At 37.6% G+C, this 19282-nt stretch overlaps 1 protein-coding gene across 6 annotated transcripts in view; it reads right to left on the bottom strand.

The window, feature by feature from the left end:
• The window catches only part of LOC129360700 (protein diaphanous homolog 2-like), a 431171-nt gene that overhangs the window by 39136 nt on the left and 372753 nt on the right, over positions 1–19282 (bottom strand). For 5 of the 6 annotated variants that reach the window (XM_055031060.1, XM_055031064.1, XM_055031062.1 and 2 more), the window contains one exon: positions 18117–18182. The exons of the other annotated variant lie outside the window; for it this stretch is intronic. In XM_055031060.1, the coding sequence (XP_054887035.1) occupies positions 18117–18182 (66 nt within the window). The remainder of the gene's footprint in view (positions 1–18116; positions 18183–19282) is intronic. 6 annotated transcript variants of the gene reach the window in all.

Here is a 19282-nt window from a genome sequence, read left to right as displayed (position 1 = left end):
TGTAAAGTGGTTGCACACACTATCTTCGGCACATATGTTGGTGTGTCTAAAATGAATGTTTTTTTATGTGGGTTGAAAAGTGTATATTGCAGCATGTCACCTTACATGCTGCTCATACTGAGAAGCTTCTTATGAAGACACAATTAGATTTTTATTTTCCCTTGACTTTGTCAAACAGGTAGGCCCATAACCGTTGTGTGGTATAGGAAAATTGGATAAACCAGTTTGCAAGATTATCCATAATTTTATTCAATTAAAATAAAAAGGAAACTAAGAATAATTGCCAGATATTTTGTATTAGTGAAATATAAAGCTTCAGCGACGGAACATTGAGCCTTATTATCATGGCACTTTCAATAGTAAGTGACTTAAGACAAGCTGTCCTAAAAATGTGCCTGACTACTTAAAATATGCTTGACTGAGACACATTCAAGTTGTGCAAAACAAAGAAGTGAGACAGCAGCTGTTTCCCACTTTGCACTTGTGGCTTGGGTGGAACCTTGCCAATCAAATGCGTGTTATAGAAGAACACACACATGCAGGCATTCACACACACACTTTCTTCCTTTCTTGCACTAGGGCAGGGGTGCCCAAAGTCGGTCCTCGAGGGCCGGCATCCTGCATGTTTTAGTCCTCTCCCTGGTTTAACGCAGCCCTGCACTAGGGCCTCAACACTGTCTGTTTAGCCACTGCAGTAATGTCATACCATCAAAAGATGTGTGAATAACACATCTAAATTATGAATGGAGAGAGGTTAATTATGAATGAAAGGAGGGCAGAAATAATGCCATAGACATTTCTCTGAAACACATGACTGGATAAACGGCTATAGACCCAGTGTGCATTTGTTGGCAAGCATTTAGGAAGAGACTGTATTTGGCTTGTTGGAGCTGATATATCTTGGTCCTTGTTGGCATGATCTATTCAGGATTTTCATCTTCAAGTAGTTTCTTTTAATTAGCACATTGGATGCCTATGCTAACTCAAGTTGACAGGCAAAAGTGTTCTATTATTAACAATAAAAGTGTAATCATTATATGAAAAGCAATTATGCTTAGTATTTATCCTCATCAGATAAAGTAGGAAGAGTCTGAAGGACAATAAAAGTAAATTGAAGAAATTCTCAATGCCAACTTCAGTCAAAATATTATTTTAATCCATTATAATGCATTTATTTGTCTTCAAATTTATTGAGCAAATTTCTTTTTTAGGACAAATTTAGAGATAAAAAAAACATTAATCAGCTGCTATTTTCTGTGATAATGGTTCCTTGAGAGAGAGTTGCACCTGCAGCTCTAAAAGATTGCAGCAGGCTGTCATCCATGAACAAAAGCAGTGGCCTTTTACAAAGAAGGTCAGAGATTTGTTGCGATAGCATGAAACCGGGGTATGCAGACTGGGTTGGTGGCACGGCTTAAAGAGATGCAAAAGGATCAGAGTGGAACTAATACAGAGCGTGCAAATGGCTGGATGAGAAAACAGACAATACTATTGAGGAAGAATGATGTTCCTGACGCAAGTGGAGCCCTGGTTTAGGAGCTTGTGACCTCTAAAGTTTTTGTAATGGTATTGTGGGATTAGTAAAATGGCTTCTCTGCTTTACTTTTTCAATTTTGTATCTTTGCCCTTTGTAATGTGTGGTCATGATTGGACTGTTACTAAAAAAACTCCCTTCAGAGTTCACAATTAATATACATTTATGTATTCCTTACAAAACTACGTTGTAACCAGAACACACTGGATCTGACCTTTCACACACATTTAAAATGTGACTTTCTGGTCTTAGATTTAGATTAAACAATCTCTTATCCGATACTGATAGCATCCTCATTCTTCCTCTGACATAGTGATTTTCAAACTGGTTTAAACTGGACCTGTTGTGGTGTTTTTACTCGTCAGTCAGTCATTAAGAACTGGAACCAGTGATCCAGGCCAGATCACTGAGAGACAAATCAAAATGTGGGCCACGTTGAGGCATTCTGCCTCTTCTCTGGTTTTGTTCCCTTCATAATAACATCATCTATGAGGACTTCTGAAACAATTTCTTTAAACTCTGATTTTGGATAATGTCTCAAATGTTACTTTTCACCCCTCAATCACCACCCACCCCTTTATAGCAGTTGTAGTAGTCTGGATATTCAGTGCTAACATTTTAATTTGTTTTTCAGGAATTATTTATTAATAGTCATTCATTTATGTGTAATTTTTCTGAAGAAATACAAAATCTTCTTGCTTCTTTAAATATGTCAGGTCATGAAGAATGAATTTGGAGAACTGAAAGCGAATGTCAGGCTCCAAAAAAACTGAAGTAAGTAGGAATTCAGAATTTCTTTAATATTTAAAAGTATGCTTCTTTGCTTGTTGCTGCTTCCAAGGAATTTTGCAACTGTCATCTGTTGTTTTACAGATCAAACTAAGACTCTGGATATTTCTAGTAATGGAGGTTTGTCAGACGAAGACATTACTGTGCCTGTAAAGGTGGGGCATAATCGAAGAACATAAAAAGACTCTTTCATTGGGTGTCTGCACTTTCCTCTGAATGGCAGCTGGAGCATGGGAACAGCTTCAGCAGAAAAAAGTGACTAACAAGAGGGAAAAAAAGGTTAATATTTCTGTTCAGTTCAAGGTTTAGGAACATAAAATGGGAATAGACAGAGAAAAATGACTTTGCTCTAGCATCGTGAGGGTCAGAAGACGCAAAGCGGTGAGGCAAAGGCCCTGTATGATGTCTCCTTGTTGAAATCCTGAGGACTAAGGGCGACGGGACATCCACCCGGCCCTACTAAAACATTCAAAGCTTTGCCTCCAAAGAGCAAAACTTTTGTTCTTTCACAAAAGGTCTGACCAGAGGTTCTCCCATAGAAGGAAGCCCCGTATAAAATCAGATTATTTCCACTGAAATCCCCCTTTCTCCACCTGCCAGTTAACTATGTCACTGCCATTGTGTCCTCTGTGGCGGAGTGGCATAATGGAGGCTGGATGTGCATTATTGCTTTTACTGCCATTTATTCAAAAAGGAGAGTGGCACAACCCTCCCCACTCGCTCCTTCCTTTTCGCCTTGTATTTTTTTTTCTTTTAGGAGAAATCTGGGCCACATGCCCAGAGGAACGCAAAGTGCTTTAATTCATTCGCACCTTTTCTCTCTGGCTGCCATCTCCAAGGCCTCTCTTTATGCCCAGAAGTGATTTGCTCAGGCTGGACCATCAAAGCAATTATGGCAGCGGCCTGCTTCCCTATTATGAAGAGAGATGACTGACAACAGGGAGACTGTGCGGGGGTGGAGGACACTCTGCTTCAATTTATTTGATCTGAAAACATGTTTTTAAGCCCACTTGACTAACAAAACACAGGCAAACTCCTCAGATTACCTCTTTGAAATTTTTGACCAAAAACATTTTATCCTGTTTTCTGTGCAACATTTTTCAATTACCTCACTCACCTTTTGGGAGCAAAGAGACTAGTCGGTCATAAGTTAGGTGAGGCAGCAGAAGATGCGCACAATGTAACAAAATACCAGGAGGCACGCTTGGGTCTGATGTGTTGCAATTAATGTAATGGACATGAGAAAGCACAATCTTCTGACTAATGAGAATGTCTTATATTACAGCACAAATGCACGGGGTCGCCAAGGCTCCTATCATTACTATGGCTTGCTACAAAAAGGGATACTCCATAAATGGATAATGCGGGCGGAGAGAGCCGAGCATGGCGCCACTGAGCCGATCGTCCATCCAACAGTAATAATTATGCCTGGAGTTACATCGAGTCATTGGGATGAATTGGGACAGGATGCAAGGGGAAATTAGGTATTTTAAGAAAACAGGGCAGTTATGTCTAAGAGTGGGATAGCAGAGATTGGGCTGAAGTGAAGGAGTAGAACAGGAGTAGGGGGGCAAAAAAGAAAAATAAATTATGAGAGAAGAGGAGTAAGAGAGAGAATGAGAAATAGAAGAGAGAGCAAACTGTACAAAGCAGCGAAGTGACACATTGGCTAATCAGTCTGCTGTCGTTCTCTTTTTAAAGCTGTCATCTTGGCCATCAAAGCATCAAGACCTTGTTCTTCTCCGTCTCTCATTGACTGATTCTCCTATTCAATTATTCAAGGTTTATAAGCACAGGCCATCAATTCAGCAACCAGCAGAGCCAGTAAAATAATGACAGGGTTGCTTCTTCAGCCATACTGACTGTCATAAAAGTTTTACAGTTGGAAAAAGGAAAAATCGATTTCTTAGACTTCTTGCACTGCCATAAACATATTAATGGTGGGATTATGAGTGGAGACAAAGCCCCTACCTTTAATATTGTAGCTCCTATTTGGATTTGTGCACTTTGCTATTAATTATTATACATGGCAGTTAAATATTTAAAATGATGAAATGCTATTTTTATCCATCACAAAACATTTATGCACACGGTTGCTGTAAAGGAGGATTTGCAGGTATGCTGTGCTGCACTACTGTTAGAACATCTGTGGTGTGTACGTGTGTTAAGTGACACTTCTGCAGTTTTTGGTCTACTTGTTCTTAAAAAGCCCAACCTGTATGAGTCACACTGTGAAACTGAAAATCAGGTCAACTGCAGCCCTGCAAGCGAATGCCAAGCCTAACTACACGTAACCACATGCATGCAATCAAACAGAAACTAGCTAGAAAACCACAGCCTTCCTGAACACGCAACGAACAAACGCAAATGAACACATACAGGAACACTCTGCCTACTTGTTGGAAATCTCAAGTAGCATCCCAGCTCCCATCTGCTGTAATCTGCCCTGGAGCAACAGTGACCTGAGCCAGAGACAGAAACTCGTCTAGAGTAGAAAGAAAAATAATAATAGCTGAGGTAATGCAGTGTGCAGCTTCATCCTTTACTTAGCTGGCGATGCCCTCAGGGCTGGAGATGTTACAAACTCAGAAACCTCATCCGGCTTCAAACCGAAAGTATGGCTCCCATGCTCTTCAGTCAGTTGCACATTTTTATGTTAAAGACCGATCATACAAATCAGACCAGTTTAGACATAGAAAAAACTTTGCAAGCACATGCTGCCATCAAATAATAAAATCACCTGTGGCGCAAATAGGTGTCCCTGCTCTCAATATTTTGTTGGAACAACTTTTGCCCACAGGATGCCACCTACGTATGCTGCACTCCTGTGCTCTTTATGCTAAATAGTACAATACTGAGTTTTTATTCAAACTGTATTGCTATTCTAAATAATTATTACTGCTCTGCACTCTAAGGAGGATTCCAAAACTTTTAATGGAGAAACAGGCCAACAGCATCATGCATCCGCCATTGTATCTATGAGTGGTGTGGTTGCACTAAAGTTACATTTATTTCAAAAGGGTTATTAGGAGTAAAAAAAAAAACTGGACAGTAAATCACTGGTGATTTACTTTATAATGCATAAAAATACACATTTTGCTCCACATCTAAGGATCAGAGATCTAAGTTTATTCGTTATCTTTGTATACATCTCCTTTACTGTCCTTCTAAATATAGGCTCCTCTTCCAGCCTTGTGGCCAGTGGCTAAAATAAATTGACATCTGCTTCATGTTATATCTACTCTACAGGGAAACTAATTCATCAGTTGTTAATTACTCTTATCATGCAGTGATGCTGCTGCTGGGAACAATTATTTTTCCCCCCACCTGACTGAATGTAGACAAATTAAAGGCTGGATTTCTTTACATTTCCAATGTGGAATTATGGTGCAGCAAGGAAAATGTTGTTTTTTACACCTCTTTAATAGGGGTGCCAACTAATTTCTCTGTTTTTACATCCCAGTTCCATGCAGGAATACCTAAATATGATAAATACGAGCTCAGATGAACAACAAATGGAAATAAGGTTACTAAACCAAGCCAAGCTAAGCTACAGAAACAGTGAGAAACAGTGTGATAGAATATGAATAGTAGAATACGAATACATTTGTTCTAATATATGCAACTGTTTGTTAAAATGGTCACTAACTAGAAAGGCTGTAGATATGATCCTAGTAAATTTTTTTTTCTGTTCTTCATCCATTCCAAAATACTGTTTCCAATTATTTTAGAGTTCGTCTGACAGAGAAAAATATTCCCAAGTTAACCAAGGAATATGAGATGCAACATTTAAACTTATCTGAAAAAGACAAAAAAAAATTAACAGTTTGCTCATGTAATGTTTACTTTTAAGCTTTATTTTGTTCACATCAAGACACAGATAAATCTTACTTTCAGGAGGTGTACTTACTTTATCCAAACCACATTCTTAAAATCCAAATGATAAATCATACTATTTCTGCAAATGTTTACTCAGTCCTAATCCACTGGAGGTGGGGAGCCCACACTGTTTCAAACTGTCTATTTTTAAGGTTCACATATTAGTCATCTCTTTGGGGGGCCTAACATTGTAATTTATAGAATTCATGAATACTAAATACTGTGTTGTGTTCCCTTCTTGTTTACCCCCACCACACCGTCTACCCCCTCCGCAGCTCCCCTGACGCCTCTGAGCACAACAATAACTGTTTTGTATGAATCCAGATAAACTCAAAGTGGCTGATGTCAATCCACTCCAGCTGAGTGTGGTGAAGGTGCTGCGTGGTTACGCATTCCTTCTCGCGCCACTTGAGGTGTGAGTTAAAATATTTCAGGATTTTTAAAACTCATTTTTGAAGTACACAGTTGAAGGAGATGTGTGTTGTTATACTGGTGCAGAGACCAAAAACAACTGGATTTTTCTCGTTTTTTTCCCCAATAGTGCCTTCCAAAAAACATTTGCAACCCAAAACTACTAAAATATTTGTATTTTCGTGGGATTGCATGGAAATAGCTAACACAAGGTAGCATACACACAAGTTGTTGAGCTTTCCCCCACACCCACAATAAAAGTAAAAAAAAAAAAAGTATTTATATCCCTTGAGTCAACAGTTACAGCTCCAGGTCTTTGGGGATAAACTTTAACCAGCTTTGCAGATCAAGAAATAAAAAGTTTTGCCTAATTTTTTTGTTGAATAATTGACACAGGTTTTCAGCTCTAGTCCTCAAAGCCTTAAATTTGTCTCTCCTCCAAAACAGTTGACTCAAATCAAACACTTCCTCTACATCTCAAAGTTCTGCAGAAGTCTGGTAATAAAACATAAGTTGATTCAGCTATGTTCAAGCATTAGATGGAGAACAGTTTTTAAAAGTTCTTAGATGGAGTCTTTAGACTTCGACTGGTGACTGAGGTTCAAAACTCTGCATGGGCCTCAAAAGAATAATGCCAAATATTTTTCCTGGACTATAACAATTATTTTTAAGTAATTCTGATCATGGTAATAAATCTTTGCGATTTTATTTGAGAATAATTTTACTAAATATATGTAATTTGGACCATTTTTGTATTTCAGGAGCATCTCTGCAGAGACACCTGATCTCAAACAGCTCATAAGTTGGTAATTATTACTGCTATTCACTCTGCAAACAACAAATATGTCACTATGTAAATAAACAATTATAGTCATTATGCACTCATTGCACTATAATTGCATCATCAGAATCACTACTGAGAGGGCATTTTCTACCAGCATGCAGCTATAACAAAACATAAGGCCACGATCCAAAAAAATCAAATGATTGATTTAAACAGAAAACAACAGGTATTGTGAACAGCGCTTTAAAAAAGACCGTTGGATGTCCAACTGAATTGCAGGACAAGGACAAAGGCAATGTGCTGCATGAACCTAATAGGGCTGAGAGTACTGCTAAAGCTTAGAGAAAGGTAATTTGAACCAACTCAAATTCCTCCATCAAACACTAACCAAATAGAAGCCTAAAGAGTAAAAAATAGAGAGAAGGAGCTAAACTGCTGGGATTAGCACAAAGTAACTAAATAGGCACAGCAAATTTTCCATTACGTGAACAGCAATAGCGATTTCAGCTGCTGGGATCTAAATAAAAAGCCGAACTCCGTCCTTCCTCGTCTTTTGTTCACTCACGTGTGCAGCCTTTCTCTTTCCTAACTGCCCTACATGGACAAATGGATATTTGCCATCTCACAGCATCCTTGAGGCACATCAATAAATAAAGTTGACACAAATAAACAGATAAATAAATAAATATGAGGAGCCTAGCAAATGGGCATCAGTCAGCATTAGTGATGGAAGCATGTCAAGCGAAATCATGCTTGACTGGAGGCAGGCCTGCCTGAGTGTAGGCAGCATTCTTGCTGATTGCACACTTGGTATGGGAATGTATTTGTTTTTGTGCAACAAAGGTACATCAGTGGGCTTTTTTTTGTTAGAACTTTGTACTTTATTTAACCCTGATGTTCTCTTTTGCTTTCTTTACTGGTATCACTACTTATACATCTCTCCATGAGAACACTATATATACACACTCCATTTTACTGATGTCTTTCTAGTTTCCACTCTCCCGCCTTATATTTTCTACATACAAGGAGAACAGGCGCATGTTTAGCACCAGTTACATGTGTGGGGGAGTAAAAATAGTGTTTTGGGTTATTTCCATGTGGATGAAAACATTTCTGGAAACAATCCTGTGTTTACGCAGATGTTTTTGAAACTAAGCACTAGTTTTAGACAAAACTATCCCATGTGGATGGGAAATCAGGCAGAAATAACTCAGTGGTGAGCTTATAAGAGCGTAAATAATACAAGATCATCTAAAGAAAAAGAATAGTTAAAGTTCTCTTTCTCTTTGAACTCCAACCTTATGAAATGTGTTCAAAGTCTAGTGCTGTCCTAATAAGAGGGCTAAAAGTGTTGACAGATGGGCCACCGACAACTCTGCTTCCAGGAGGGTTGCAATGTCTTTTCCCTGTTGTATAAATGAGCAAAAAAAGACTGCATTTCATTTTTCTTCATTGAGAGGTCTGCTACTTTTATTGCACAATTTATTTTAAAAGACTTTTAAACATATTCACCAAAAGGGCCAATAGCTAACATTGTAAATATTGTTACAATGAACAATTTTAAGATTGAAAAACCTCTTATCCTAATTCTGCTAAAAGCTTAAAACAAAGAAAGAAAGCGCCATAATCATACAGCTCAGAGCAAAGAACAGACACAAATAACCATTTTACCCATAGTAATTATTAATTTCTTACTTTGGTCAAACATTATTGTAATGGTTAAGGTTCAGAAAGCCTCAGTAAAACCATGAAATCACTTTAACTTTGCAATCTCAACTTTCGTGCACTCTGGAAAGTATGAGGGATTTAACAAACCTGCAGTTAAATATGTTAAATGTATTGTGACTGTTTTAAAAAAGGAGGCTGTGTGTCATGGTATCCAGCTATTTAAAAGTGAGTCAGTCACATTTACTGAGATTCCTTCTGCTCCAATATCTGTTTGACTAATACTACCAGCTGAATAGAACATTAAATAATGTTTCTGCATATCTTGTCTTTGTATTTAAGGGAATTACCTTTATCAGTCACTGCCAGGTACATAGTCCTTTTATGCCTCAATATTACAAATCATCACATCAAGACTGCCAAGAAAAGAAGCGAAAAAATTAATTCTGTTACTTTCTGTCTGACAGATTGTAAGATTATAGCTGGCACTTCAAATGCAAACATCAGCCCAGACATTATAACTTATATTTTAATAAGAGTCACATCATGTTAAGGGAGGGGAGAAATGTGACGGGGGAGAAAAAGGGATTTGATTCTGGCACCGTGTCTTATTGTTGGAGGAATGCATAACCATGCAGGGTGGCATCCTATTCCACTGCACATTATTTTCCCTCTGATCATCAGTTGGCTCCGCTCTATGCCTAATGAGCGATAAATAAGGTTTAATTCAACCGACACAAGTTGCCCATCCTTCAGCACTAAGCATGATGGTTCGGGCGAGATTCCATTGAAATTATATGAGGGTAATTTTTCAGCTGGTGGGATGGTCCTATCGCCTCCCCTACATTTGGCTTTCACAGGCATTCCTTTGTCTTTAAGCCCTGCAAGTTTATAGGTCTATTAGGAATTCATCAAACAATGAGTGGCATCAATCTTATTGTGGGAATGTGCCTTGGGTAAAAATAAGATAAAACCTTCCATTATGGGGCCCTCCAAAGCACATTTGCCCTCTAAAATGGATCTAGTATTGACAATTTACACTTGGGGTGACCTCTCTTAACTGCCCACATACTTGAAAGCCAATATTGTTTGGAGAGCGAGTAAGACGAACTCACAACTCAGTGCTAATGCGGTGAAGTTAGTGAATAGGATGGGGTAGTAAACAGATTTGCTTGGAGGTTGGATGTTCAGTATTGGTCTGCCAGGCGGGCGCTAACCACTTTTTACAGCAGTGCACCTCTGTACTAACAAAATAAGAAAATATTGCTCAAATATATGTAAGGACCCATGAGCTGAATGTTTAACTAAGCTAATTGTTCATCTTCTCTCCCATCAGGTTTGTTCAGGTGAAGGGATTGCTGCAACATCAATTGATAACTTCTGATCAATTGGTGCAAAAATGTGAATGAAAATGTTATTAACCGTAAGTAGGATCGGGTTGTGCTTTGTGTTATTGAATGTAATCGGTCTTCATGGTTGGATTTTAATGGCCAGTATGGAGTCACAGTCCTGCCAACAATCCATAGGAGTTTATTAAGCAATCACAACAGTGCTTTTGTTAATTGAGTGAATGCATAGCTCAGATTGTGGGCATTTCAGTTTATAAGACAGCTCATGAATACAGCAAAAATAATGTCCAGCTATTTAAAATGAGGATGCTCCCTCTCTGCATTTATAGTGGGCATATTTGTCAGATGGTGGTGGCAACTTTTCTGATTGATCTGATTGACTGAATTTTCTTGCTGGGATATGGTGATAGCCTTTACTAGGACTTGTCCCAATAGAAGAAGCGGAGGTAGCTGAGAACAAAAAAAAAAAAGAATAAGAAGGTAAAGAGAAAAAAATTATTTAGAAAAATAAAAAAATAATAAATAAATTAAAAAAATAAAACTTTCTGTTTTCTTTACTTCTTATTCTTCTTTGTCCTCCTCTACCTCACATTCTTCTTCTGCTATTAGGCAAAATCCCAAACTGATTGTCACTTGATTTTAGTTGAAAATCTGGCACCTGGAATAAGTTACCGCCCAAGCTAAAAACTACACCAACCAAATGCAGAAAGCAATCACAGTTTTCCGTAAGAGCACATAAATGATTGAAGGAGGCATGTGTTACTGCTCTCTGGGATGCTTTCATGGACCTTACATAGCGCTATGTGCTCTATCGATTAATAAATATGCCATTGTGATTACTTAAAAGTAATTGGGGTTTTTGAAATCAATGTGACATCATAGAATAAATGTGATTTCTGTATATTTGTAATCAAATCTAATTACTGACATGACATTTATTACATATTTGCACCACATGAATAAACTGGACCGTTTCTCAGCTGCCTTTCTCTTTGGTTGTTGATAAATATCCTTATCTGTAAGAAACAGGTGATAGATTTCCCGCAGCACGTCTCTACAGAATGGTTTTCTCATCTACCCTATTGATATCTCACATCTACTAAGCCATCTGAGCTGTAGCATGAAACCCTACGGGTCTCTTTGCCCCAAATCACGTTAGCTCCTCTTCCTGTAGGAGCGCCGTGAGGGCAGCCCCAATGAATAACATCTATCAACACCCAGCAGTAAAGGCCAAAAGTTGAGGAGGCAAAGCCTTCGACTCGGAGACACCCTGCAGCAGCAGTATATCTGATATGTGACATCAGCTGGAGTGTGTGTATGAGACAACTGCCAGGGAGGCTGACAGACAACACGGTAAGATAAAACGATAGGTAACAACATATGTGTGAGCAAATTAATTGCTGAGGGAATTACGATCACTATCGCTTCCTGGTATTTAATTTAAGAGACAAAATGCTTGATTTTTCTTGTGATCAAGAGGAAGATGACTAAATAGCTGCCAAGCCGAACGTAGCGTGGTTCATCAGATCAAGGTGATGCTGATAGCAAAGACATAATGAGAATAGGTGTTAAAGACATCACAATTCAGCTGACATGGGAAAACACTGGCATATTCCTTATCTGGAGAAGCATATCTTAAAAGACAAATTCTCAGCAATAAACTTGAGGCATTTGTCTTGAATTAACTGTAGGTTTTCAAGCAATTAGACGAGAAAAAAACTTGAACTTGACGAGCATTATCATTTGTGTAATGTCAGATATGTCCTAAAGCAGCCTGCTATAGTCATTAACATTATGACTGTTTATTAGCCCTTTATGGTGAACTTCTCCGTAAAACAGACAAGGCAACGCTCACTCTTTAAGATCTTCCTCTTCTAAAAGTCAACATCCTTCTCGTTTGTTATCTTTTCCAGAAATGTAAAGAAAGGCTGTAGGCCAACAGAATTTATTTTCATTGTTGATTCGATGTGGTATCCTCTTATTTTATGGCATTATGTTAGTGTAATCTATTGCAAGGAGAAGTGAAGAGCATCTCTGTCAAGAAAACACAAGCTGTTTCAGTGTGTTGTGCCTGGAGCGACAACTACAGTATATCAGGAAATTTGATGCCAGATTGTTAATATGTATAACATGGGTTTTTATTATATTAGGGGATACTTTTAAACGCATTTTCCCCAGTATTTGCAAATGCTTCCTTAATTGCCATAGAGATCAGGCAAAATGCATTATACAAAACAAAAAAAGCATGCATCAAGTTCTTAGGTCTCCTAATGGGCTCTCTTTGGCTTTGGGAACTTTTGATGGACTGGCTTGTGAAGGTGAAGCAGGATAACACTGGTAACTGGTGCAGAAAGGGAAGGGAAGTGGGACCCTGCTTTGGGATTGTAATGACAATGAAAAGACAGTAAATAAATAAGATTGGCTCGGCTCTCTTTGAAATCTGATTGATGTGTCTTTTGGGATGCCCCCCTCCCCAGTATGAAAGACCTAGTGAGTCTGTGGCTTTCATCCCTGACCGAAAATCAATGAGCCAGGATGTATGAGAGGCTCCTGCTCTCTACCCACCAATCTCCTGCCAGATTCCCAGGTAACTGTCTCAGAAGAAAGGGAATAAGAGATAAAATATTGAGGTAACTCACTTTTTAAAAAAATGAAATCTTGTTGATGTGGGGGAAAAATCATGAGGAAATATAAATTTCAGATTTATAAACTACACATTCTTGTTTCTCTATTTCATAAACCAACACTGACTTAGTTTACCACATTAAATCAAAATAAAATACATTGAGGTTTGTGGTTCAAGAAGTATGAATACTTTTTGAGAGGACTGCAGCTCTCCAGTAATCAAGACACAATCATTAGAAAGTATTCTACACAAAAGACCAAACAGGAATGTGGTTCAGATTTGTAGATGTCCTCAAAGCTAACTGTCATAATACTATGTACCCATTTGTCAACTAATTTAAGTGAACTGTGTAGCAGATTCACTGCAGCATGGTCTGAAGAGTTAAGGAGACGCTGTCACCTTCATCTTCCCTACCCCAAAGTCTACTAAGGAGAGCAGAGCAAATATCTGATGAAACTCTCTCAGCCAGGGATCAGGGTTGTAGAAAACCCAGATTATGCCTTAGAGCCATATTATAAGCTTCCATCAGAAAGTTTAATTTAGAGAAATGCCTTCACCTGGAGTCCACAGCCAAACTAAAACCCAGGTGAAAAGTAAAGTTTGTGGACTTCACTGTATTCATGCTGCTAAAATAGGAAACTTTTTCTCTACATAAAAAATAAATCTCATTTCATGAGTCTGTCAATAAATAAATGAGTGTTCAAATGTCAAATTGTTATAAAAACAAAGAGATAATCTACAAATAATCATGTTGAAATGAGAATGAACCCACTGCAGAAACACAGCTTTGCTGGTTTCATCAATCTACCCAAGTTCTGTGTGTTGAATTAGGAATGGCTGGTGTAATTGCATAACACATGACTGGGGCCCTTGGGGTTAGATTTTCCATCTTACACAAAGTGGAGACAAGGAAATAGGAAATGCTTTTGGAATTGGGTGTAATTGTGACTGGCGGGGCCTGGGTTTGTGCTCAGCCTGACACTCGAGGTAGACTGGTGAAGTGCAGCATGGCCTAAAGGATGAAGGAGAATGGCATGCTGGCTTTAAATTAGCTCCTTTTTTGACGTTAGCGAAGACTCTTGTTGCGTCTCTGACAGGCTCTCTCTGGTACACGCTGCTCGTTTAAAGATGACAGGAGGTTAATCAAGCTTTAAAGAATGAGATTACAACCAACATGACAGGCAGGATTGAATAGATTTGGCACACTGACTGTTAAAACTGCTATGAAAATCTTCTTTTTACTAGTAGAAAACATGACATAAAAATGCTGTCAATCCCAGCAGATCAGGGAGGAAACACAAAAATGCTAAATGAAAGTGTATGAAAAAAGCTAGAGCATCTTTCCTTAAGATTTCAGTCAAGACCAACCCATCAAAAGCAACTTTAAGTGACATGTTTAGTCATGTAACCATCAATCATGAAGGAGTGTCACCAAACTTAAAAATCTGCCTTCTAAAGTTTAAAATATGTAGAAATATATCTGCACCCCATCTCATAACGCAAATGAAAATTAATTTACTTGTTGTATCTTTAAAAAAAAGGCAGATGGAGAAGGATTTTCTCCTCTCAACAATTCAGAGTAGAGCGTCCATGCAGCCCGATATCAGTAAACAGTGATCCTCAGATACTTAGTACATGCGGGTGGCTTTAAAATTGTTGTTCACTAGGAGGAAACCAAGTTTCCTGGGAAGAATCTGATGCAGTCCCCAACAGGAAATAAAACCACCAAATCTTATTTGTTGTCTCAAAAGAAAAAAACTAGAAAATGGGTCAAAGAAATACAGAGGTTTAGATAAAATATCTACTTCAAATCTGAAACAAAGGCAGGGTAGGCTTGTCATACTCTATAGCTCATATAGTCAGAGCAGAGGTGCTACACATCTGTCATGTATATAGATTTATTTATCACAATTGCAGACATTTAAAGATTTTCAGGGCACAGTAGTCACTGATTCAGCTATCAAACATTTCCCAGGTTTCTGAAAAGCACAGTAAATTACATTAAGAACTTGTGATTAAAATGAAAATATAGCTATGAACCTACCTAACTATAGTACTTTTAAATCAAAGTTACCTAACTTAAACATCAATCCTGAAAAAATAAAATAAAATTTGAAAAAAACTCCTAAATACAAACTATGCTGATTATACAGCTTCCCATGAGGAAATAGGTTCCAGTTGATAAGGTTACAAGAACAGGTTTAATTTAAACATCTGAACAAACTATAATGAGGCATATTTACAAGTCAGATTCTTTTGCAAAGCTCATTCGAGAAACTAATTATCTGGGAATAAGTTTCTTCCAACAGCTCTGTTTGCTGCATCATGCAGCTTTATAACAAATTAGCAACACTCAAATTTCTAAGGCAGAATTACAACGCATACAATGAATGAACAAACGTGGAATAATTTCAAGATATGGAAAAATATAATTTTGGAGAGCATAAATGACACTCAGACCTTTTTAAGTCCTATAAATCGATTCGATTAAAAAAAAATTGATGATTTGATTGAAATCATTCAACATTTTTAAAGAAACCCTGATTTCACAAGGGAAGTTAGAATTGTGAAAAAAGTTCAATGTTTAAATAAGCTTAAAAATTAGAGCAATAAAGATGGCTATAGTTATTGGTACATATTTAAACTCCAAGAAAACATATCTCTTGGACAAATCCAGTAGTTACTTTTCTAGTATTTAGATTGGAAAACTAGACTTTTATAAACTGGTTAAAGTTAATGGGTAGATGAAAGCAGAGTCCCAAAGAGCAGAGGGAGAAAGAGGAAAGTTAAAACCATCTGTTCTATCAATCGTTATTGGCAAACATCAGATTCGTAACTCCACAATCTCTCTGCCCGGTTTTATATGTGAACAGACAAGGATTTAAAGAGCAGCAGCAAAACCAAAAGCGATAGATTAGCAGAGTTTGCCATCACCTTAAATGGTCATCCTGGACATGCTACTGTCTTTACTTTCGATTATTTTTATGCAAGATGTTAAGAAACGCTTGTTCTGAGTGTCATGATTCAAGCATTAAGCCTTTCCACAGAACCTACAAAAGCCTTAATGATTTAGTCTTTTAGGAAATTAGAATAAAGTTATTTATTGAAAGGAACATGTCTGCTCTTTTTTCAAATGTTTCTATTTAAATTTGTGGAAATGTCCAAGCTAACTAAAAAATAAAATGAACTAAGCCCAACGTTCCCTTTCCGTCAGTTTTCTGACTCCTTCTCACAGTGAAACTCTTGAGTTTGAGGATGTCCCTTCATTCGGAGCCATTTAATCTGCCAAAGATGCCGTCATTTAAACCAGGGCATGTCTCATACAACAGCCATAGCCTTTGACAGACTTCAATGGTTGTGGAACACAGGATGTAACAGTTTTTGTCTGGGGATTTATGAACAACCACAACACTTTTCATTCAGTATTTCCAATGTAGACAGCTGAGGAATAAGGTTTCTGACTCCAGCCCAACTCTTAAGAGCTATTTCTTGGAGTACCCCCATCCCACCAGAGTGCAAATACATTTTAAAGGTGTTTTACCACACTAGGCGTCGTCTTATCAAAGTCCACTTGTTGCTCATTAAATGCATCTGTAAAAGTTTTCCAATTAACATAATCTCTTAAACTGGTTAACATCATTTTAAAAAATGCCATAAACTTGAGTCTCATTTTTCAGTTTCTTCAACATCACACTCCTGCCACACACATCTTCTCATGCAAAGTTGTTATAACAGTAAAAACATACATATGAAAATCAAACAGCCAGTAAAGCATACAATTTGCAAGTCTTCAAAAAGCAAACTATCTAGTGTGCTGGTACATAACATCTCCAACAAAAATATGTGGCAAATCTACTGATACACAGAAAACAAAAAGTTTCAGAAACACTACAAAAAAGCGGAAAATGTACTGAAACTGCTACAAGACAGAAAGTGATATTCAGTTACCATGCAGCCCAACAGGACAGACAGTAAAACCATCTGACTACAGCAGCTGATCCAAAGTACAGAAAAATGTGCTGAGTGCTTTGACTGCTTTAAGGCTCGCGGTAATTTTTTGGGATTCACTTTGAACTATGAAAAAGGATTCATAAAAACACATACGCAACATTAATTCAACATCTCTATGAATTTAACTCAAGATATTGATTCATTCAGCCTGTATTCTCAGTTGTTTGTAGTGTTTGTCAGAGAACAGCTAGCCTTTCTCTGGCTTCATTTTTAATGAATATATAAACTGGGTTTAGGTTGAGGACTGCAATAAATTTTGTGTCTGAAAATGTTTGTGCTAGATCAGGAATCTAGCACAAACATGAATGAATGAATGTAAACATAGTGTTCAAGGTTCTTAAAACTAGTTAGTTAGAATTACCCATCTTAGAAGAATATGAAGAGTTAAATTGATGTAAGAGGTTGAATTCATCTAATTTATCTAGTTATTAAACTATTTAAATTACTTTTAAGATTGTTCTTAAAATACATTCAAAAATCTTTCAACTAGTTAGGCAGTTCATTTTATCAGAGTGATAAAGTGTTTGCCTCCACTGATTGCCATAATGCTATTCATGTGTTATAGATTTACTGGGCTTGATATTTGATCTCATATCTTCCCATAATATACACATAACACCAGCTTGAACGTAATTCTCTGTTTTTTAATCTATTACCCAAAAAGCCTCTGGGCTGAGGTAACAGTGGCGAAACATCAAGTTTTCCCCTGATCTACATGGATATTTAATGGCTATAAATTCAGGGCCTTTTTCAATGATAAAAGAGGATAGTTATTGTAAAATGAGGCTCAAGTGAATCTGACTTCACATGTTAATTCGTGTTATCCAAGTTGGATTTCGATAAGTTGAACTTTAAAAAACCAAAACGCATCTCACACTCCCCAAAATGTCATTTCCGAGTTAAAAAAACGTTAGCAACTCAGCACAGGACTCTGCTTTTTCATAGACCAGCTGAAATTACATGTTCTGACAGGAAGGACATGTGAGTTACGCAGCCAGGAGCAGTGCAGTGTAGGACCAACAATCGTGCTGGGTCTGGGTTAAGAAAGGCAGTGAAATAAAGACACACCTAGAGTTCTGTTACCATAGTTAGCACCTGGCCACCGAGAGGCTGGACTGGAAGGGCTTTGATCACCTGTAACAATGTGGGCAGTCAAAGAAAAAAGGAAAGAAAAAAGGAAGGTGAAAAAGGAAGAGAGAAAAATCCATCAGAGGTGACACATTTGAGGTAGAACGAGTCCCAAAGAAAGAGCAAAAAGAAGAAAACAAACACATAAATAAGACCAAGCAATAAGAGGACAATTTCTTAAGATAACATTGAAAATGAGAATGAAAACTAGTCTTTGGTTTAATTTCAAGTATCAGGTTTTGGCCTGAATAAAAAGTAAAACATTTGATACTCACCACAACATTTTTTGTCATTATTTTGAAAAAGAAATCTGATGCTATTTTACACCAACATATGTTAAAATTTACTTTAGATGTTAAACTATTGGTTTCTGTTCTGTTATATCTCATATGCACAGGGAGAGGAGTAAATTTATTTAGACAAAAAGTTGTTTTTGCAGCTCATTTAGCAGTGTGTTGAAGAACAACAATCAAGAACAGGAACAATATGCACATATATTTGATGTGGATGACTGATATTATTTGAAAAATGTGTCAATCTGTGCAATGTAATAACTAAAACAGTGAGTAGTTTAACTTTATGGTGCTATTAAATGAGCTATTTACCATCTGAGTCTCAATCTCAAATTTAAAACCCAAAGCCTCCCGTCCATCTCATCACCCCCATTGGAGTGATGAGATATCTTATGTCAATATTGGCAGAATGGAGATGGCAGCACCTGTGGCTCAGCTGCTGAAATCTCGACTTGCATTTCATTTGACCCTCACGCTGCTGAAAAGTAGGACTCCCTTGAGCATGGCCCTTTCGTCAAGGCAGAGAGGAATACGCCAGGATTAAACCAAACTGGATTTGGTCATGTTTCTGAGAGATTTATGAATACAAAGAGGATCATACAGTTCTTCTGTCCTTCGATGGGACACTGATTGTTTATGGACTCTGTACTCATGTGGTTAAGAAAATTCTTGAAGCAAGCGAAAGTGGTTTGAGATGGTTCAATATTTGCATAGATGTGTAAAGTCAAAAGCCAATCACTTTGCAACTATAACGTTGAGCTGGACAGGAAACAGACTGACTGATAAGAGGTGATCCCACAGAGGAACTGCTTT

Source organism: Poeciliopsis prolifica, unplaced genomic scaffold (genome assembly GCF_027474105.1).
Source record: "Poeciliopsis prolifica strain line A6 unplaced genomic scaffold, Auburn_PproV2 SCAFFOLD006, whole genome shotgun sequence".
In the NCBI taxonomy this organism is placed as follows: domain Eukaryota; kingdom Metazoa; phylum Chordata; class Actinopteri; order Cyprinodontiformes; family Poeciliidae; genus Poeciliopsis; species Poeciliopsis prolifica.
The sequence above is the reverse complement of the archived record's forward strand: the minus strand, read 5'-3'. Positions and strand labels throughout refer to the sequence as shown.